The 23048-nt window shown below is 35.7% G+C and overlaps 2 protein-coding genes across 4 annotated transcripts in view; one reads left to right on the top strand and one right to left on the bottom strand.

Annotated features, from left to right (window-relative positions):
• The window catches only part of SLC30A6 (solute carrier family 30 member 6), a 388867-nt gene that overhangs the window by 231567 nt on the left and 134252 nt on the right, over nt 1-23048 (bottom strand). The window lies entirely within an intron of this gene.
• On the top strand, nt 1099-19342 carry DPY30 (dpy-30 histone methyltransferase complex regulatory subunit). 3 transcript variants are annotated; one of them, XM_069072145.1, is made up of 5 exons: nt 1099-1221; nt 1527-1600; nt 1689-1736; nt 13875-14017; nt 17019-19062. In XM_069072145.1, the coding sequence occupies exons 2-5, from the start codon at nt 1565-1567 to the stop codon at nt 17203-17205; spliced, it is 414 nt and encodes a 137-aa protein (XP_068928246.1). In that variant the 5' UTR covers nt 1099-1221; nt 1527-1564; the 3' UTR covers nt 17206-19062. The 3 variants fall into 3 exon arrangements, with proteins under 3 accessions (XP_068928246.1, XP_068928245.1, XP_068928247.1); XM_069072144.1 differs by having other exon boundaries at nt 1116-1262; XM_069072146.1 differs by having other exon boundaries at nt 1119-1262; nt 19006-19342.

Here is a 23048-nt window from a genome sequence, read left to right as displayed (position 1 = left end):
GTGTTAGAGAAGACTTTCGAGAGTCCCCTGAATAGCAAGGGGATCAAATTAGTTAATACTTACAGAAATTAATTCAGACTATTTTTTGGAAGGTCAAATACTGAAGCTGAAGCCACATGAGAAGATGTGACTTCTTGGACAAGCTCCTGATGTTGGGAAAGATTGAAGGGGAAAGGAAAAGGGAATGGCAGAGGATGAGATGGATAGTGTCATGGGAAAAAAAATGAACATGAACTTGGACAGACTTTGAGAGGTATTTGGAGGCTAGAAGGGCCTGGTATGCCCACTGTGGTCCATGGGTCACAAGGAGTCTGAAACCACTGAAGGACAGTTCATCCTGCACATAGCTTGTGTGTATGTATATATTTGTTTGCATGTTATTTCCATCGTTAGTTTGCAGGCTCCTTGAGGTCAGTTTGTCTTTCACCTCTTTTTGTATTCCCAGTGCTCAGCACAGTGCCTGGCTCATAGTTGGTGCTTAATACATAATTAATTGATTCATTTGCCCCATCCACCAGTTCCTCTCTTTTGCTGAGATTCAGATCCAGGATAAAACTTCTCTTTGTTGGTCCCACCATTTTTCCTCTAGACGAGACCTTATCTGCTGTTTTTTTTTTTTTGGGCGGGGAGAAAGCTCTAGCGGACGGCCGAGAATTTATGTGTGTAGGATTACTCCTAGGAGAGCATTTTTCTTCATTAGTAGCAGTTCAGTTTCATTTCAATTGAACAAACACATTAAGTAGCTAGTAGGTGCAATACATCGGTTTACACAAAAGATTAAAAACTGCCAATGAGAAGTATGTGTGTGTGTGTGTCCATGCACATGCACGTGCACACAGAAAAGCCAACACAAAATATATACTAGGTACTTTTCGAGCTCGGGAGAGCACTTAGTGAGTGGGTGGAGGGGAATCAGGAAAGCCCAGCATGGGAGGATAAAGGGTTAGCAGAGAACTAGGCCTCCCCCTTGCTTGGTCCGCTTCACCAACCCGCCCATGCCCTCCTGAAAAGAAGCCCCAGATAACCCTCGTCACGCTCAGGGGGGACAGGGGCGGCCCCCTGAGACTGGAGGGGTCACGGGGACCCACGGACGCGCGGTTTCCTTTACTATGCGCCTTTCCGCACCCAGCTCTGGGCGAATTGGGATCTGCGCAGGCGCGGCACTCGTGCGACGTCCTTGTTTTACGGCAGGCCCGAGCGGTTTGCCGTAGGGAGACGGAGGTGCGGTGCAAGGGTTTTGGGCGCGGTTCGACTTGAGCGCGGTAACAAGCGTCTTTCCCTCCGAGCTCCTTTCTGTAGCTGGGGCCCGGGGATGTGCGCTGCCTCCCGCGCCGCTCTGGGCAGGCGGGGCGGGCGGCCCCGCGTTCCCCTGGTCAGATCCGCGGGCCGTCCCGGGGCTCCGGCCGGGGCTGCGTGGGTGGGGCCCGTCCCCGGCCCCGGGTCCCGACCCTTTCCTTCTGTCCTAGCCCTTCCTTCTTCCCCGCTCTCCGGTGGTAACTGACGCGGGGCTCTCCTTGTTTCCCCAGACTCGCGTCCCGAGCCGGCCACTTGCAGGGCCCGCGTCATGGAGCCAGAACAGCTGCTGGAGGGACAGACGCCGGTACCCGGGGGCCTACAGGGGGAGGGGGTGCGGGGCGGCCGCAGGCCGTAGGGCTGTGCCCTGACCCTTGTCTTGTCTCGTCTCGTAGGTTTCAGAAAATCCTCACTCCGAGTATGGCCTCACGGAAAACGTCGAGGTAACAAACTCCACTTCTTTGACTGACTAGTAATACTTTTGCTTTGGTTGTAACCGGGAATGTTGTTTGTTTTGTTTGTAACGTTAGACTTGCAAATAAGGGAGATGGTTTAACCTTACTGATAGTTTGCTTTTATTGCATTTGAATTCTCTGTCCTATAGTATGTTACAGTGATGGTATATGCTGCTTCATGTTTTAATCTTACCGACAGTTTTCTTTTATTGATTTTGGATTCTCTCTCCTATAGTATATAGTGTAGTTATCTTTTGCATCTATCAAATACTCTTATTAAAATCGGACTGAAGAAAAATTTCCGAAAGTTGTCAGATTACTTTATTTTTGGGGCAGTGGTGGGTTTCTACTATCAATTCATGTGCTGTTGCCTACATAAGGCATTTTCTAATCCCTTAAGTTAACTAGTGCCCCCTGAAAATTACTTTGTATTTACCTTTCATATACTTTGTATTTACTTTTATTTATACCTTTTCTTTCCCATCTTAGAATGTAAGCCCTTTGAGGGTAGGGAATGTCTGTTTTTGTTTTCATATCTATAGCACTGAGCATAGTGCTTGGCATTTAGTAGGTTTGTAATAAATAATAAGTCCTTGTTGATTGACTGATTTTTCCATTTACTTTTTAAGTTATTTAATTAATCAAAAGGTTTTCTCTGTTGACTCTTTGGTTGCTAGTCAGTATTCATTAATTGGCCAGCCAATACAGAATGCTGTAGGAGTTGCTGTTGAGATACATTTAGTTCAGTTCAACAAGCATTCGAAGGCTACATATGCCAAGCACTGTCCTAGGTGGGGATATGTAACAGAACAGAAACAGTTGCAGGCATTCGGCAGTCTAAAGGGGAAAGGAGGATAAATTCACTGGAAAACAAAAGGAGTCATATGCTTTATATATAATCATAAAGCATGTGCCTCCTTTTGTTTTCCAGTGAATTTATTTTCAAGTATATATTATATGCGTATTTTTATATGTGCATATATGCATATGTGTATATATTATGTATGTATATGTTATATATGTGTGTGTAGATATGCAGCGTGTGTATAGATACACTATGTAAAATATTCAAGGCAGAAACTTTTTAGCATTTATAGGTAATCTATTATAAATTACATACATTTTTATTTTGTTATATAAAATTAAATATTATAGAAGTAATGTATTAATGATAACAGGATTTTCCCTTGCATATAATAGACTTAAATTTTTAAAATAGTGACAAGAGTTAAGTACTTAATAAAGAAGTTTTCATGGAAAATAAGATGGGTGAACATTACTTAAAAATAAGTGAAAGAAAGGGGACATATTTTGGAAACAAAGGGGAAATGCATTTCAGGGCTAGTGGGCCTGATATCTGTGGGATTTAATTGAAATAGGATTGAAAAAGCACTCTCCAAATTCCCCTACTATCAGAGTTGACTTTGATGAGGTAACAGGTAGATTTTTCTAGTGCTATGTTAGTAGTATGGAAGTTTTAGAGCTGGAATGAATTGTAGAAATTAACCAATAAACATCTTTTTGATTTTGCTACCCAAAACGCTCCTCCTTGGCCACCGCTCCTCTATATTGTCTTCACCTCCTCAAAGGTAAGCCTTTTGAGGATGGAGACTTATTTATTTGCTTTGCTTTTATTTCTGTCTCTAGTGCTTAACACTCTATCTGGCACTTAGTATTTATTCATCATTTCAGATGAGGAGACTGAGGCTTGGAAGGGGGAGTGATTTACCTGAGGTCACAGAGGTAGTCAATAGCAGAGCTAATGGTTTCTCCAACACCAGAAGTTTTGTGATTGGTACCAAAAGGGGCAATTATGCAGCAGAGTGGAATGAATGTTGGACTTGGGGAGCCAGGAAATCCAGAGTTCAAATCCAGCCTGACACTTAAGTACCTTTGTGACCCTAGGCAAGTTGCTTAAGTACTGGCTGCTTCAGTTCCCTTAGCTGTAAAATGGGGATGATTAGCACCTACTTCCAGGGTTGCCATAAGGATAAAAATGAGATAATATTTGTAAAGTGCTTTGCAAACTTTAAAAGACTATATAAATGTTATTATTTTATATAGATGCTGCTGGGTTTTTTTTGTATTGATGAACAATTAGATCAGCCACTTTTAGCAGTATAGAATATTGTTTTTGATGCACCCTTGGGTTGGATCAAGTGTAGAGGCAACATAACTTGCTTGTATTTTGCACCTGTAAGACATTCCTAGGTACCAGCATTCATGTCCTTGACAAACAATTTGAACTTAAGGCACAGCTATAGTTCTTTTCTTAACTAATTCATTCTTTTGTGACATATTGAAATAGATTAACTTAGAGTTATAACCAAAATGGAGTTAGTGAAAGGAATTTCTTGTAATTTAGTACATATCTAACTTTTAGGATACCTGGTAGTTGTTATATTTCCTGTTTGAAATTTTGGTTTCGACTTTGTTATTAAAATATATAATGGGGGCAGCTAGGTGTCAAAGTGAATAGAGCACCGGCCCTGGAGTTAGGAGGACCTGAGTTCAAATATGGCCTCAGACACTTAACACTTAGTAGCTATGTGACCTTGGGCAAGTCATTTAACTCTAGTTGGCTTGCCTTCCCCCCTCCAAAAAAAACCAAACCCCAATAAACTCAAAATATATAATGGACTGCACTTCTTGGCATAAATAAATGGTATGTTTTCTTTCTCAGTTTTTTCACTTCAATGTTTAGATAGTAGGTAGTGATATAACTTTTAAAAATGTTCTTGGATTCTGTGTTGCTTGTTCTTTTTTTCCTTTTGCAGTAAAATAATGCTCAGAAAGATGATAGTTTTTCCTATAGGACAGAGAGACCCAACCACAATGACTTACCATTTTAAGAATTTAAATGTATAAAATGTAGTCTGGAAATTTGGCATGGAATGGAGAGGTGAATTTATAAAGGAGAAAAAGGAGGGGCATTTTAAAAAATTGTCAAATTATAGTTAGAATGATCAGCAGTATCTGTTGCAAATTGAACCCAAATACAGTTTTTGTGTAATGTAATTTGTATTTGTTTTACTGTCATTGAATATATACTGTCACTGGAACACATTACAACCTCTCCATGTATACTCATCCCATATAATTCTTTTCCACATGTTTATATAAATCTTTCATACATACTGTGGAAACCTTTTATCTTCCTCTTATAATATACCTAGTATTCTGCTGTATCAATCAAAGTCTTTTGCCTCTCATTTCTTACTACAAGACCAACACATCTCTTTTTCTGGTCACTTGGGTCCTAGAGATGTTTTAGGTAATACCAGCAAGCAATGGTTATTGTTGGTAAAAAGTTTCAGTCCACTTTTCATTGCCATTTGAGGTTCTTGTAATTTTGATTCTTATGAGATTATATTCTACAATTCATTTCTAGATAGCATCATGAAGAGGATATTAATGTAACAGAGAAGGGACTTTTGTATCGGTTTTAGATAATTAAAAGTACTTTGCAATTTCTCAAATGTGCTCCAGCCCCATCTTTCTAACTTAGTTCCTGGCTCAGCTGGTTGTCCATACATTTCATAGACATACACACACACACACACGCACACACACACACACACACACACACACACACAGACTAATTTGACTGTGTAGTTGTATATCCAAGTCTATGCAATATGTATTTGTTATCCTTTTTTTCTTTGTGAATTGTTAGACTATTTTCAAATTCTGTGAGTTTCACTTTTGAGACTTGATATAATTACTACAATCTCATATGTGAGTAGGAACATTGCAGAACTTGCCATCAGTAAGGAATTCTTTTATATAAAATGTGAAATAATAGCACTTTTATTACCTCACAGGGTGATTATGAGGAAACCACTTTGCAGTCTTTAAGTACTTAACAATTGGGGCTTATATTATTATTTTCTGCAGGACATCTTCCATGACCCTGGTGAGCACTTTGCTTGAGCATTAATCTTTTATAGTCACCTGTTGTCAGTGGATTATTGAACAAAATAATCTCTGGTTGTATTTGTCATAGTTTTGTATAATTTTAAGATATACTTGGATGATTTTTTTTTTTGAGGAGAGCCTTTGTGACAATTTTTTCGTCTCACATATTTAAATAGATGGTTTTTTTTTATGACTGCAAAAGTAACCCACTATATAAAATATCTGTAAAAACCATTGTGCTCTAGTGTTATCCAGGATATTCTTGATGTATGTATGTGTGTATGTATGTATACATGTATGCATGTGTGCATGCATGCACTCATACACATGCCCATATATACATTACTATCACAGGCACATGGTGATGAGTAATTGGTGGTTGGTGATGACTTCTTGGCTGCCATTTTTTTTTTTTTGGTTGTCACAGCCCTTTGAATAACATCCATTCATATGATATATTCCCTTTTTTCAGAACATCTTAAAAATCCATTCCTGGATATCTTGGTAAAATTGGGTTACTTCCAGTGTGAATTTAGTCTGTATTCATTTGGTCAGACAACAAATGCTTGTTGAACGAATAAATCAATTCAGCTTCTTTTTAAATCAAAGGATTGAAATATAGCTTTAGAACTGGAAGGTACCTTTACAGATCACCTAGTATGGCCCTCTGTATTTTGCAGATAAGGAAACTAAGGCCCAAGTTTAATCCAGAGATAAAATGACTTCTTAAGTGTTTTTGATGCTTCCTCAAATAGTAAATTTTGTTCTTATTTGAGTGAGTTCAAATGTGATAGGACATGAGAAAAACTTAATTGCATTGGTTCCATTTTATTTGTTTGATGCCCTGGTTTTCATCTACAAATGTTGACATTGATCTTGAAACAAGTTCTTGACTGGCTTATTTTCTCTGTACAGATAGTTCTCAGTTTACACAAATTCTATTTTACATTCTTGCTTTCCCCTCTCTCCTCCCTGAGAAGGTAAGCAATCAGATATAGGTTATACATGTACAATTATGTAAAACATTTCTATATTAGTCATTTTGTACAAGAAGACTCAAATAAAAGAAAAAAAATGAAAGAAAGTGAAAAATAGCATGCATCTGTCTATTCAATCCATATTACCTTTTTCTCTGGAGGCAGATAGTATGCTTCATTGTTAGTCCTTTGGGATTGCCTCGGATAATTATATTGCTGAAAATAGCTAAGTCATTCACAGTTCATCATACAATATTGCTGTTACTTGTGTTCAGTATTTTCCTGGTTCTCTTCAGTTCACTATGCATCAGTTCATTCAAATCAAGGTTTTTCTGTCATCATCCTGCTTGTTATTTCTTATAGCACAGTAATATTCCATTATAATCATATATTATACCTTGTTTAGTCATTCTGGAGTTGATAAGCTTCCCTCCCTTGATTTCCAACACCACAGAAAGAGTTGCTATAAATATTTTTGTACAAATAGGTTCTTTTCCCTTTGGATGTCTTTGGGATATAGGCCTAGTAGTGGTATTGCTGGATCAAAGGTTATAAACAAGTTTTATAGCCTTTTGGGCATAGTTCCATATTGTTCTCCAGAATGCTTGGATTAGTTCACAACTCTACCAATAGTGCATTGGTATCTCAGTTTTCCCACGTCCCCTCCAACATCCGCATTTTCCTTTTTTTGTCATATTAACCACTCTGATAGGTATGAGGTAGTACCTCACAGTTCTTTTAATTTGCATTTCTCATCAATTTTGATCAATCGGTAGTGATGTAGAGCATTTTTTTCATATGATCATAGATAGCTTTGATTTCTTTGAAAACTGCCTGTTCATAACTTTTGATCTTTTATCAATTGGGCAATATGACTTCTAGTTTTACAAATTCAAGTTGATTCTCTATGTATTTAAGAACTGAGATCATTAACAGAGATACTTGTTGCAGTACTTTTTCTCCCAGTTTTCTGCTTTCCTTATAATTTTGATTGCATTGGTTTGTGCAAAACCTTTTAAAAAATTTTATATAACCAAAATGATCTGTCTTATATTGTTCTCCATATCTTCTTTGGTCCTAAATTCTTCCCTTATCCGTAAATCTGACATAAACCAATCCATGCCCTCTTAATTTGCTTATGGTATCACCCTTTATGTCTAAATCATGTACCCATTTTAACCTTATCTTGTATATACTATACCTAGTTTCTTTTTTAAAAAAATTTCAAATCTTTATTTTTAGTTTTCAACATTCATTTCCACAAGATTTTGAGTTGCAAATTTTCTCCCTTTCTCTCCCCTACCCCTCACCCCAAAATAGCAACCCTACTGAATGCCCCTTCCCCCCAACCTGTTCTCTCATATCCTCCCCCCATGCCCCCTAACTTTTTAGTAGGGCAAGATGAATTTCTATACCCCAGTGCCTGTATATCTTATTTCCCAGTTGCATGTAAAAAACAATTTTTTTAACATTTGTTTTTACAACTTTGATTTCTAGATTCTTTCCTTTTCTTCCCTCCTTACCCACCTCTACTGGGAAGACAAGTAATTCAATATAGGTTGTATGTGTGTAGTTATGCAAAACATTTCCATAGTAGTCATGTTGTGAAAGACTAACTATATTTCCCTCCATCCTATCCTGCCCCCTACTTATTCTATTTTCTCCTTTGACCCTGTCCCTTTTCAAAAGTATTTGCTTCTAACTACCCTGTCCTCTAGTCTGCCCTCCCTTGTATCATCCCCCCTCTTATCCCTTCCCCCCTACTTTCCTGTAGGGTAAGATACCCAATTGAGTGTGCTATACCTAGTTTCTGCCATACTGTTTTCTAGTTTTCCCAGTAGTTTTTGTCAAATAATGAGTTTTTATTCCGAAGGCTTGAATCTTTGGGTTTATCATATACCAGGTTACTATGGTCATTTACTATAATGTAATTTGTACCTAACCTATTCCACTGATCCACTTTTTTCTTTCTTAGCCAGTACCAGATTATGGTATGTCTAGATAACCTTCTTTCACATTTTTTTTCACTGATTCCCTTGCTATCTTTGAACTTTTTTTCTTTCAGATGAATTTTGTTATTTTTTCTAGCTCTATAAAATAATTTTTTGATTGATTGGTATGGCACTGAATAAATAGCGTAACTTAGGTAGAATTGTCATTTTTATTATATTGGCTCAGCCGATCCATGGCCATTGATATTTTTCCAGTTGTTTAGATCTGACTTCATTTGTGTGAAAAGTGTTTTTTATTTGTGTTCATATAGTTCCTGGATTTGTCTTGGCAGGCTGATGCCCAAGTATTTTACATTGTCTGTAGTTATTTTAAATGGAATTTCTCTTTCTATCTCTCACTACTGGACTTTGTTGGTAATATATAGAAATGCTAATGATTTATATGGATGTATCTTATATCCTACAACTTTGCCAAAGTTGTTAATAATTGCAAGTACTTTTTTAGTTGATTAAGTATAACATATCATTTGCAAAGAGTGACAGTTTTGTTTCCTCGCTGCCTATTCTAATTCCTTTAATTTCTTTTTCTTTTTTAATTGTTATAGTTAACATTTCTAGTATAATATTAAATAATAGAGGTGCTAATGGACATCTTTGCTTTACCCCTGATTGTATTGTGAAGGTTTCTGTCCCCGTTACAGATAATACTTGCTGGTGTTTTTAGATAAATATTACTTAATATTTTAAGGTAAGCGCCATTTATTCCTATATGCTATATTTTGTCAAAAGCTTTTTATGCATCTATTGAGATAATCAACATTTCTGTTGCTTTTGTTATTGATACGGTCAATTATTATGTTCATAGTTTTCCTAATATTGAACCAGTCTTGCATTCCTGGTATAAATCCCACCTGGTCATAGTGTATGATCATTGTGATATACTGCTGTAATCTTTTTGCTAGTATTTTAATTAAAATTTTTGCATGAGTATTCATTAGGGTAATTGGTCTATAATCTTCTTTGTTTTGGCTTTTCCTGGTTTGGGCATTAGCACCATATCTGTGTCATAAAAGCAATTTGGTAGGACTCCACCTATTTTTTTCCACATAGTTTCTATAGTATTGGGATTAATTGTTCTTTAAATGTTTGGTTCTTTACATGTTCACAAATGCTTGTGAATCCATCTGGTCCTGGGAATTTTTTCTTAGGAAGTTCATTGATGACTTGTTCAATTTCTTTTTCTAATATTGGGTTCTTTAAGTATTTTATTTCTTCTTTCTGTTAATCAGGATAATTTCTACTTTTTGTAAATATTCATCCATTTTGTTTAGATTGTTAAATTTATTGGCATGTGATTGGGCAAAATAACTTCTAGCAATTGTCTCAATTTCCTCTTTATCGGTGGTGAATTTACCCCTTTTATTTTTGATACTAGTAATTTGGTTTTCTTCTTTCCTCTTTAAAATCAAATTAACCAATGGTTTAATCTATTTCATTTTTTTTTCATAAAACCAGCTTCTAGTTTTATTTATTAGTTCAGTGGTTTTCTTTCTTTCAATTTTACTAATCTGTCCTTTGATTTTCAGATTTTCCATTTTGATGTTTAATTGGGTTTTAAAAATTTGTTCTTTTTCTAGTTTTGTGCCCAATTCATTGTTCTGCTTTTTTTCTATTTTATTGATGCAAGCAATTAGAGATGTAAATTTTCCCCCAAGGGTTGCTTTGGGTACATCCCATAAATTTTAGTGTGTTGTCTCATTGTTATAATTTTCTTTAATGCAATTATTGATTGTTTCTATGATTTGTTCTTTGACCCACATTATGCAACTTTTTTTATGAAGCTATTGAGAGATGTTTGAACAGTGGCTTTCTTTTTTCCCCTTATATATCTGACAATAGCAAGCAGTATTATCCTCAATTCGTCTTTGAAGTATTTGTATCCAGCTGTCAATACAAGAAAAAAATTCACTCGATGAAATGTTTCTGCCAGCTGTTTCATTGTGAACCTTTTTGGTTTTGCCTTGGCTTCCGAATCTTCCCTTTCTTCTTCAGTCTTTGTAGCAGCAGCTCAATCAGATCCTCTTTTGACAGCTCTTCTTCTTGAGACACAGTCAACTTCTCCTTTAAATGTTTGGTTCTTTACATGTTCACAAATGCTTGTCATTGTCTTCCACTTACAGCTCCAATTTTTGTGCTAATTTTGCAATCTTGTTTCTCACTTTTTCAAACGATTCATCTTTATCAAATCCACAAAAATTGGAAACAAACTGTGGACTCTCTTCATACGTGTTTGTCTATCTTTCCATGTCTTAGCATTACTCTGGTTTGCATGGTAAGTATTTTAGGACTTACAGAAATCTCTGTGTCAAGTCCTTATCAGCATCCAAGGCTGCAGTTGCTGGGCAAATGTGCATAAAAAATTTGTCTGCCTTGGAATCCACAATCACTCCTTCATCTGTATGTTTTAATAATGAGGCAGCATTAGGGGGAAGGTAGAGCACTTCTACATTTCATTTAAAATTATCCAGATGGAGAGGGAATGAAGCAGTGCATAAACTATCGTTCAAAGATGACAAGGGTTATCCATGCCTTAGGATTAGTGAAATAATATACAGGTAGTGTTGCTCTGCTGATTTTTTTTCTGGGATTTTCTGAGTGGTGCACAAGAACAGGTTTTAATTTGCAAGTCTCAGATACATTTCCTCCAAGTAGAAGAGTAATTCTGTTTTTCAAAGCTTTATGCCCTGGCATAGTTTTTTCCTCTGCACCAAGTTGTAGGTTCAAGATGGAATTCTTTGATAAAATATGCTGATTGCATCTATACTAGAATTTGCCTTGGTAAGCAGGGACTTTTATCTATTGCTTTTTGTAGGAACCCTAGGAACTTCTTTGCTGCTTCAGTATCTGCACTAGTAGCCTTTCCTGATAGACGCTCATTATAAAATCCTGCCCAATTTTAAAATCATGCAAACCAACCACTGCTTTCTATAAATTACCTGTATTCCTTGAGGGTACTTTACCTTTAAATTTTCAAATAATCTTTGGGCCTTGGCTTGAATTGTTATCAAGCTTAAAGGAATATTCTTCTGAGTTTAGTCTTTTATCCACATAGTTAAATAGTTTCTCCATCTCTAGACTAGTACTTCTCTTCATTTTCAGCAGATAAGTTACCTTCATGCAAGTGCTGCCTTTTGTGTGCTCCTTTATGTGGGTAGCATCCTTCACTATGGTGTTTACAGTTGACATTACAAGAACAAGTTCACATGCTATTGATGCCAATTTTTATCCTTCATATTTTCTAATTATTTAACTTATATTTTTTTTTTGGCAGGGGTAGTTAGGGTTAAGTGACTTGTCAAAGGTCACATGGCTAGTAAGTGTTAAGTGTCTGAGGCCGGATTTGAACTCAGGTCCTCCTGATTCCAGGGCTGGTGCTCTACTCACTGTGCTATGTAGCCACCCCAAAAAGGAGGTTCTTATTTCTTTGCTTTTTAGAGGGAGGAAGGAAGGGCAATTGGGGTTAAGTGACTTGCCCAAGGTCACACAGCTAGTAAGTGTTAAGTGTCTGAGATCAGATTTGAACTTTGGTCCTCTTGACTCCAGGGCTGGTCCTCTACTCAGTGTGCCACCTAGCTGCCCCTAATCATTTGACTTATGCTTATGAGATGGTTCATGATTCCCCTGAAGAGCATATTTGATGCCAGCCATGGTGAAAATATAAGGATCACTATTAAACACAGGGAGAGGCATAATATCACTCATTGTTTCCTGACATGTGGGAACTGACTTAAAGATGCTTCTCAGCTTCCTCCCAGCATTTATACTGACTCAGTCATGTATCTTATTGCACAGTGTCTGCTTTAAGGAATTTTCCCATTTTTTTTTTTAGAATGCACATTTTTTTCAGAATTCTTTTTTTTTTTTTAAAGCAATCGGGGTTAAGTAACTTGCTCAAGGTTACACGGCCAGTTATTATTTCTGGGTATGGTGCTGAGTATCTGAGCCCGGATTTGATCCAGGTCATCCTGACACTGGAGCCAGTGCTCTTACTCGCTGAGCCACCTGGCTGCCCCTAAGCAATTGGGGTTAAGTAACTTGCTCAAGGTTACACGGGCAGGTGTTTCTGGGTGGGTGCTAAGTGTCTGAGCCCGGATTCGATCTCCAGGTCTTCTCAAGACTGGAGCCGGTGCTCTTACTCGCTGTGCTACCTGGCCGCCCCCAGAATTCTTTACATAAAGCCCAATTTATGTGAAGCAAGACTATTTTTCATTCTTTAAAGAGGCAGTACTACTCAATTTTCCATTACTTTCTTTAAGTCTTTTGTTATCTTCTTTCATAGTATTTTTGTAAGTGAAGTTTAAACCAGTGTTGTCTTTGGTTACCCTGTTTCTTGGCAAGGATAACTGGGACATAATTGATGGCTTTTTTATTCTAGGGGTTGGAGATGTTATAATTTCATATAGTACCTTCTTTTTATCCTTTTGTAATAGTAATTAGTAAAGGAAGATTTTAATATTGTTTAAAGTTCTAAAACCAGACTGAAAAAAAAATATGAGGTTGGTATCTGCTTTTTGTAGTAAATTCTATTTTTTAAATGTATAAAATTTGTATAAAAGTTTCTCTTTTGTTTTCTATACAGTTTGGCTATAGCTTGGGTAAAAAGTAATTTAACTAGAAAAGTATTTACGTTATACACCCACATACATATATATTTGATATATAAAATAGGTAAAGTATATTTTGAACTTTGCCATGTATTCCTTTTTGCCCTAAATTTCTAAAATACTTAATTACAAAGACATCAAATTGAGAATTTCAGTAAAATATTTCTACCTCATATGCTTCCAGTTCCTTGGAAGTTGGTTGGGGTCCATGTCGAAACTCAAAGCTTAAAAATGCATTTGGGCTTGAAGGAGGCTGCAAGTAGAGAAGTTGAGTAAAAGTTATAAGAATATATTTTAATAGAAAAAGAGAAGAAATATTTGTTGCCAGAAATATAGAGGGAATTTTACAAGTAGAAGTAAAGAGAAAAGTCTGATATTACAAACAAAAACGATTAACAGTTATAAGGCATGATGGGAGAAGTAACCTGAATGAAATCTGATTAGAGAAATTTGGCTAGGTCCTTGGGAGAGAGAGATTTGGGAATTGAAGTGTTCTAATTGAAAAACATTTTATTTCTTTATTGATCTGCCTTGAGATATTCAACCTGTTCCTTAGTTATTTTTTGTTACTCAATTTAATGTGTCAGATTGATGGATCATTTTTTAATTTATTAGCGAATAGTGGAAAATGAGAAGATTAATGCAGAAAAGTCATCAAAACAGAAGGTGGACCTTCAATCATTGCCAACTCGTGCCTACTTGGATCAGACTGTTGTACCTATTTTATTACAGGGACTTGCTGTGCTTGCAAAAGAAAGGTGAGAACACATGGAATCTGATTTTCAATTCTTTTGCAAATGATTTATATTTTTCTTTAAAGTACTGTGTGTATGTTAACATAAACATTTCACATTTCAAAACAACCATATGAGTTATAAGTACTTGTAAGCCTGAGGATGTGTCTGAGTAGAGAAAATAGATAATTTTTTTTTTGCTTTTTTTTGGGGGGGGAAGGTAGGGCAATTGGGGTTAAGTGACTTGCCCAAGGTCCCATGGCTAGTTTTTTTGGTGTGTTTTAAGTGTCTGAGGCCTAATTTGAACTCAGGTACTCCTGACTCCAGGAACGGTGCTCTATTCACTGTGCCACCTAGCCGCCCTGACAATAGATAATATTTGATTTCCTCTTCTTGGAACTACTTTTTTCTAGGTACTCAAATCAATCCAGGCCTAATTTGGGAATGATAGGAATGCTTATAGGTCTTTAGGAAAGATCTTAAGGGAAATTATGAGAGGACTTGGTATTAAGATACCATTGCCACCCTTGGAATTATCTTTATTTAGGATATTCTCTCAGCCAATTAGACAGTGATAGAAAGAAGATTTAAGAAAGAGTAGTGATAATAATACATTTATGCTACTACTTTTGCCTCAAATCACCTGAGGGGATAAAATGACGAGTAGATTTACTCTAGTATTTGTTGCTTGACTGTGATTTACATTTCATTATGTAGTAAAGATAATTTATTTGTAAAGTTAACATTTTTTGCACGTTATTATTGTCTGCAAATTAGAATAAAATTGGAAATCATCTTGATTTGCAACATCATTGGCTTTACATTTATTTTTCCTTTTTCTACCTTTTAATTTTTCCCGTAACTCCCATCTAATTGATTTCTTTTTAGGTAAATAGATCCATTGGAAAAGATCTTTTTGCTAATGAAGTTAGTCATCATTTTAGTGCCCCTTGTGTCCTAGTGTAATGAGTTAAAATTTTGTCAGAAATAAATTTAAAAATTTACCATAGTACAATTTAAGAACATATCTCAGGCTTGAAGAGGTGAGTATTATCTAACACTTAGACTAGATGTGCAAATTGTTACTACTGTCAAGTATAGTTCTAATGTAATAGAAGCTTAGATGTTTGTTGTGATTTTTATGTGCACAATTTCAGATTCCAGTGAAATTGGAATTACTCTATAGGTATTAGGATTTATCATTTATAATTTATAATATACATATAATAATAATATATAATATATAATAATTCATAATATATTTAAAGGTGAGTTTTTTATTCTCTGCTTTTATCCCTCCTGTTAAAGAAACATAGAACTAGGGTTATACTTTGAATATAGATTAAAGGTTTTGAAGAAAGTTTTTGAATGACAAAGTTAAAAATAACTTCAGCAAATTGAGATTAAAATAAAACTTTGGCTTGTTTACATGTGAAGCAGATGTTAATTTGTTTTTTCAATTACAGTTAATGGATGTTTCAAGTCTTAACATCTTTGGGCCAGTGTATGTCAGATATCTATATAATGTGTCATGTTGTGTGAAATATGCAATTTTTGGCCTCAAATCCAAATATTTAGATTTCTGAAATATACTAAAATGTGGTATAAAAACAATAACGTGGTGAGATATTAATAGTAAACTTTGTGTTCCAACGTGATGGTATTTAAAATTGTCCCAATGTAAAATCATGATGTAAGAAGTAACTATAAGGTAATGAGATTAATTTATGCCTCCAAATGGGTGTGATCTCCTTTAATGTAGTCACATTGTGGAGGCTTTAAACTTATTCCAGCAGTTTACCTCTTTATCTTGTCGTCTCCTTTTCTACTCTAACCCTTGGCTTCATTATTGAGTAACTTCAGTTTATATATCAGTACAGGTGCTTGGCCTTGGCCTTCCAGTTCATCAGTTTCCTCATCTTTTGTGACCTCCATAGTTATTTTACCTTACCCACAAAGAGAGGCATGGCTCTGCCCTTGATGTGACCATTATTTATAATTATTCCACTTCCTTGATCCAGAATTCTGAAATTCATCTCTTCGACCTTAGCCTTCTCTTCTTCAGTCTTTCTTGCTTCGACTCACCTAAATCTATTCTGGTCAATATACCTTTAAGACTTAGGCCTTTTCATGTATCCTGTAGTTGAATTTTCTTTTATAACTCCTGTATTAAACTTTGAACTCCTTGAAAGCTCCTTTTTCTGTTTATATTACCAGTGCTTAGTGTATAATAAGCACTTAATAAATGCTTTTTCCTTCATTCCCACTGAGAGTTCCTTACAGCAGAGAAATCATAGGTCTAGTCAATATCGTTATCCCAGATATATGGGCAGACTTCATGACTATAAAATAATAAGATGGGATTTTCAAATAAATGTAATAATGCATCTTATAGTTCATTTACTCTTTATCAATTCATATGTCTTAATACATTTCTCCGAATCTTATATTCATCATTTCTTATGGTGCTATAATATTTCATTACATTCATATACCACAATTTGTTCAGCTTTTACCCCAATAGGTGAACGCCTATTTCCAGTTATTTGCTGCAACAAAAATGCTGCTTGTAAACATTTCTTGTTACATGTGTCCTTAACTTCCTTGGGAAGGATGTTGGTGTTGTCAGCAGAAACAAATATGTTTGGTGGAAGGATGGATTTAGGGGAAAATATATTGAGTTCTGTGTTGGACATGCCAAATTTGAGGTGCTTATTTTTGTGATATATGCCTCATGGCAATATTGTTGGGTCCAAGGGTATGTGTACAGTTAAGTGACTTTTTTGTATATTGTTTTTAATTGTTTTCCGGAATGATTGAACTGATTCATAGTTCTGTTATTGTTCTTGTCCTTCCACAGCTTCCCTAATCATTGTCATTTTCCCTTTTGGTTATATTTGCCAATCTGAGGAGTGTGAAGTGGAACCTTTGAATCCTATGAGCTACTTTTTATCTTCACTGTGACTTTTCCAGTTCTTTCATAGTCTTGACCCTAACTTAAAACATTTCAACCATTCTCTGTCAGGTACCATTGTTCTCTGAGCCTCTTGACACTCATACCTTGCCACAACCAAATCATGGTCAACTTCACCATCTGTCTTCTCTGTGTATATCAGCACTTCTGGAGAGGTAACAAATGTGTTGGCCAACTTTACTACAAAGTTATCTCAGCTATGCCTTCACCGCTAAGGTGGCAATCTTTCCCTGATTAATTTTATCATAATCACCACAATGACTATTCCAACTTTTTTCCTCTCACATCAAACTACTATCACTATCTCTTTCCTACTCCCTCTCAGCAGAGGAGATCCCTTTTTGTTCTACTGAGAAAATAGAGGCCATCCATCATGAGCCTTCTCACTTTGTGCCTCCATTTGCTCCTCTCCAGTTCCTCATAAGGAGGTGGGTCTCCTCCTTTTTAATACCAACCCCTCCACTTATGTTCTTGATTCCACCCCTTCTCTTTTCCTCTTCGTGCTTGCCCCCTTGATCATTCCCTCTCTGTCTTTTCCTTTTAATCTATCCTCCACATAACTTCCAAATTGATATTCATATGTAATACTCTGTTGGATTCCAGTCTTTTTCTTAATAACTTCCAAATTGATATTCATAAAACAGATATGAACATGTCACACCACCCTTCCCCCACTCAAAAATTATCAGTGGCTCCCTGTTGCTCTTAGTATCAAATGCAAACTCCAAAGCCTGGTGTTTAAAGCCCTCCACTATCTGGCTTTCCCATCTAACTTTCCAGTTTTACTTCGTGTTACTTTTTGTCATGTACTTTCCATTTCAACCACATTGGCTTTCTAGGTTTTTCCATAGGTGTTAATTGTTTGAATGCCTTTACAAAGGATGTCTGTCCCTGATGTCTAGACACCCTCCTTTCTCACTTTTATTTTGTGGAATTCTTAACTTCCTTCAAAACACAGTTCAGGTACCACCTCTTTCAAGAGATCTTTCTTAACTCTCCAGTAGAAAGTAAGGTCTTTAAGGTTAGGGACTCACTTTTTTTGTCCTCTTTGTATCTCTCCTTAGTAAGAATTGTTGAATTCAGTTGTTTAAATTATTTTTGGGTCTTGGCTTTTGCCTTCAGAACCATTTAACAGACACAAAAGGAAACCAGCGTTTTCACTGAATAACTTTAATTTTTTTAACTACAAATGATATTTTCCAGCTTAATTACCCATTTACTGATGAGACTTATCTCTGATTAAGTTTTGACTTGTTTCTAAAATGAAAACCATCACAGATTGAAGACTTGCCTCCACTAAGTATATTTTGAAATGTGCACCAGGTTTTGAAAGTTAACTCTAAAAGAGGAGGTTCCAAAAATATTTTGGTTGGTTGTACTGTCACTGGAATTGTGTATAGCCACGTCCAGTGATTACTCTGAAGGGTTTTGCTTACATTTGACTGTATGACTCAGTACATTTATTTGAAAACCCCGTCTTACTGCTTTATAGTTATGAAGTGTGCCTATATATTTGTGGGATAGTGATATTGACTGGACTTAAGATTTCTTTGCTATAAAGATCTCTCAGTGAGGAAATTTCCTCTAACAATGCATCTTATAGTTTTAGAGAGTTGTCTAGAGAGGTTTAAAAATTATTTAGGGTCACACAGGCAGTATGTGTTTAGAGGTGAGACTAAAGCCCAAGTTTTCTTGGCTCTGAAGACAATTTTCTACACTACAACATGATGCTGTCTCTTGTCTGAATTGAAGATAAAGAATTTATATTTTAGTTAGGAGCGAAGGTGAAAACCAAAATAATCATCATTTTAAATTTAGAGAAATAGATGGTCGTTTGCTAAAGAAGTAAATGATTTTCTTGTGTTACAGTGAAATAGAATAAAGATATCCTTTTGCTTGAATTTTGGTAAGAAATTTCTTCTGAAATTGTGTTAAATGGTTATTACAGGGCAATAATACAATGTCATTTTTATAATAGTCTCCTTGGGTGGATACATCTGGAATAGATTCTAAATCTTGGATCTCTTTTTCTTTTCAGACCTCCAAATCCCATTGAATTTCTAGCATCGTATCTTTTAAAAAACAAGTCACAATTTGAGGATCGAAACTAATTTTGGGAAAAGAATAAAATAATTTGGTTGTTACTGTAGATATATATGATTAAGAGGCAGTTTATATTGCCATGATTCCTTTTTTTTCTTTTGAAAGTATATGAATCTTCAGGACCACAGATCTTGTTTCAGTAACTCCAGAAGGGAACATATTTCCCTTATTCTTTATTTAATGAACATACTTATTTAATGAGCATATTCTTTGTTTTTATTTTTTCACATTGTCTTAAAATCAACCTTCAGAATAAATTGCTAAAAATTTGATTATTGGAAAGCAGTTTTTATTGAGGATACTTGTGTATTCTTTGGGTATTCATAGTTAGCACTGATCCTATTTCTGATCATTTTTGCATCATAGTTTCCTTTTGGCTTCATTTTAGGATGTTGTATTGATTTACAGCATAATGAAAATATAGCACAGAGAAAAGATACTATAAAAGCCTAAGTAAGCATTTTAAGGGGTATGCAGTTTGTCATTTCTACCTGTCACTCTATTGCCTTAACCTGGCTATCTCCAAATAGGTACTTCATAGCCAATCAAAAAGTAGCTGTTCCTTAGTTACTTCCCTAAGAAATCACATGGCACCCAAGACTGATGCATGTGGAGATGTTGAGGTAATCCCACAACCTAGGGAGAGGAAGTTTATGGATATTCTTTGGAGAAAAGGGTTTTAAGATAAGCAAGGAAAAAATTAGAGTTAAGTACCTGTTTTAAAAGAAAATTCATGAGTTTCATGTCTCCCAACTAAAAATATTAAAAAGTTTTTGCAAAATTAAAAAAAAAAAAGGAAATGGCATGACTGAACGAGGTCTACTAAAGAAAAGTAGTACTGATCTGCATCTGCCAAATTTTTGATTATATGAATAACAGAAATTTGGAAATAATGGGTATTTGTCATTTCCACAGTTGTATCAGGATGCAGTAGGAAATATATTGGATTTGGAGTCAGAATACTTAGGCTTACTACTTGTGAGGTCTACTCTTTTAGCTGTTTCATCTCTAAGATGGAAATAATAATACTTAAGTACCTTACCAGGGTTATTACAAATTATATTATTACAAATATAAGAACATACAATAACACTTTTGGAGACTGCAAAGTGCTTTACAACCTTAAGGTGCTATTATTTTCAAATGAGTTAGATTGTGAATCCTTGAGAGCAGAGCAATGGTGTTATCATTGCATACACAGTGCCCTGTGTATAGATACTTAATAAAATGTTTAAAGGCATAAGATATACCAAATTTTTCATTCTGTCTGGTTTCATTTTTTATGAATCTGCTCTGGCAGTTACATTTTTTATTTTAAATTTATTTCTCAAAAATAATTAAACAAACATAGAATAATATATATTTTCATTTACCCTTTTTATTTACCAAGGTCAAACCAAGTAAATCAGCAGAGAAAAAGAAAAAGAAAATATGTTTTCTGTCCCTATGCTTCCAAGTCTGTCTGTTTACCATTTGACTTTAGTTTTATTTGAAAAAGTAGTTGTAGTCAGTACGTAAATGGTACTACTGGTTCTTCCAGTTTCATTTTGCATCAGTTCATTTGGTGTTACCATATTTTCTTGTATTCTTTAAATTTATAAAATTTCATGGCATTAATACATAATCCAGACATTTTCTAGTAGTTGAAATACAGGTTGTATCTATTTTATGCTACTTATAAATAAAGCAGTTGTAAATAATTTTGTATAGATAGGCTCCCTCCTGCTCCTCCCTACTCCCCATCATAGTCTTAGCATAAATTAAATAGCAGGGTGGGGCGAGTCATCAGGGAGCACTCAGCAACCCATTTGCCTTGTGTATAAGTCAGACTCAACTGGAAATTTTTTAACTGTGTAGGGTTTGATACTTGATTGTTAGTTACTGTAATCTAGAAGTTTATATCTCCAAATTCTAGTTGATATCAGGAAAATAATGCTAATTCTAACACTAATTATAAAGATATGTGTTGTCTCCTTACTTGATTTTTCTTACCCCCAATCTAGATTTATTAAAATGCTTTGGTATTATTCTTGTACTTTTTCCCCCTCAGGGCCATATCAGATATAACGTTTAGAAACTTAGGAGCCACTCGTTATCAGCAATGAATAAACTGAACTACAGAATTTTAAACTTAATGCTCTGGATTTCACTGCTAAAAAATTCCTACCTGTACAAACTGAGAAACTTTTTGGTAACTTAGCCTTCGTTATCTGGGGCCTACAACTTGCATTTATCAGAAACAGGACTTAATAAGTTTTCTGATTTCAAGGCTGGCCCCTATCTCCTACATCTTGCTGCTTCTCAGTTTTACAAGATGGAATCTAGTATGACAATGTATTATGCTGGGGCTTAGTCTCCTTAAATTTTGTCTTAAAGACTTTTCCCCCCAGAAATCTTTGGGTGTCCAGAAGGTAGTGATTGCTTTCATGTAATATGTAATATTTATATAGTGCTTTATCATTTGTAAAGGACTTTACATAGATTATTTGAATCTTGGAACAGTGCTGTGAGGTAGGTACTGGAGGCATTGTCAGTTGAAAGTAGAAGAAACAGCTTCATTTAAGTTAAGTTTGTTGCTCCTGCTCACAAAGTAATGTCAGAGGTAGCATTTGAATTCAGGCTTTTCTGATTCCAAGTTGTTTTACCTACCTACACTGCCTCTCCAACTATACAAATTTTTGTCTTGGAGAAAGGAGCAAGCTATAATATAGAAATCCTTGAAAACTGAGAAATTAACTTTTATGAAGGGAATTTGGGTTTTTCGTTTGACAATTAGAATAGCCTGTTCATTGTCAAAGTAGGTTGGAGATTGAGTGTTTAGATCAGAGGAGTCAAGGTATCTCCAGTTTTGTTCATCTCATCAAGTTGCATTACCAATGGAGACTTGGCTGGTCTGTCCAGGCTCACCTCTGAGAAAGAACTTTTTGAAATTCTGGGCAATTTTTTTCTTTTCTAAAGAGAACTTAACCCTAAATTTTATGTATGTTGTCGAGGTGACATTTAGGGTTGTTGACAGAACAGATGCTCTATGCAGTTTTTCATTATAGAAATAAAATAAGATGCCATTTTTATTTTGCTGTAGTTTTTCCATTTCACCACAGAAACACAATTACCAATCATTAGGAGGAAGAACTGGTGGCATCCTTCCAATGATTAATGATCAAAGCTCCCTCATCCTTAGAAGTCTGTAGGACTTCTTGAGGGACCAATTTGTTATCCCTAGATGTTGGTATCATTAGACTTTCTGTACTTCAGTAAACTTGTCTGCTTCTTACTTGGATTTTTGAGAGGTACCTAGAAGGATTTAATGTCACTGTACATCAAATATGTCTGGTTGGGCTGCTCCATAAAAGGTGGGTATGTTGTATTTTTTCTCTAAAAATTTAGGGGTTGAGAGGGAAAAGATGGCAGAGGAAAGCAATAACTTGATCCATTGAGGATTTTATCCCAGCAAAGCAGGAACCTAGACAGATTGAGTCAGACTTTAAATCTAACTTAAAAATTTCTTAGTGGAATTTCATGTAAAAAAAGAGAAGTGACAACATACATTCAAGAAAATATCTGGCAGAAGAGCTGAGCATAGGAGTTTCTTTGTAATATCAATAGGGTAATATTAAAAATGTTATTAGGTGAGTTTCATGCACTGCTTTTCTCTGTGCTAAAGAGGTTTTTGTTCTGGCTGAAGCTGTGTGGTTTCAAGACTTGTTTCTTCACGTGTGGGACCAAGAGCAGCTCCACCACACTGCACGGTCCACCTTGGTACATTGGGCCTGCTTCTAGAAACCTTGCAGTGCAATAACTGTCACCGTGAAAGGAGTACTGAAGGGGACAAATTCCTCCAGGACTGGATCAAACCCATTTGTCTTCATTATAAATAAACTCTCCCTTCCTGGCCACAGGCTAAAGTTACTCAATAAAGGAAACCTTGGCGTGTGGACTCGTAAAGGCCACCTTTTTGTGAAGTACGAGACTGTTATG

This window comes from Petaurus breviceps, unplaced genomic scaffold (genome assembly GCF_028583685.1).
Source record: "Petaurus breviceps papuanus isolate PSGF00001 unplaced genomic scaffold, PetGlider_PUasm1.0 90845, whole genome shotgun sequence".
Classification (NCBI taxonomy): domain Eukaryota; kingdom Metazoa; phylum Chordata; class Mammalia; order Diprotodontia; family Petauridae; genus Petaurus; species Petaurus breviceps.
This window is presented reverse-complemented; position numbering and strand designations above follow the sequence as displayed.

Coding starts and splice junctions, on each gene's coding strand:
- DPY30 (XM_069072145.1), top strand. CDS start 1,565: ATGGAGCCAGAACAGCTGCTGGAGGGACAGACGCCG. Junction 1,601..1,688: donor TGCTGGAGGGACAGACGCCG/GTACCCGGGGGC, acceptor CTCGTCTCGTAG/GTTTCAGAAAATCCTCACTC. Junction 1,737..13,874: donor GCCTCACGGAAAACGTCGAG/GTAACAAACTCC, acceptor TTAATTTATTAG/CGAATAGTGGAAAATGAGAA.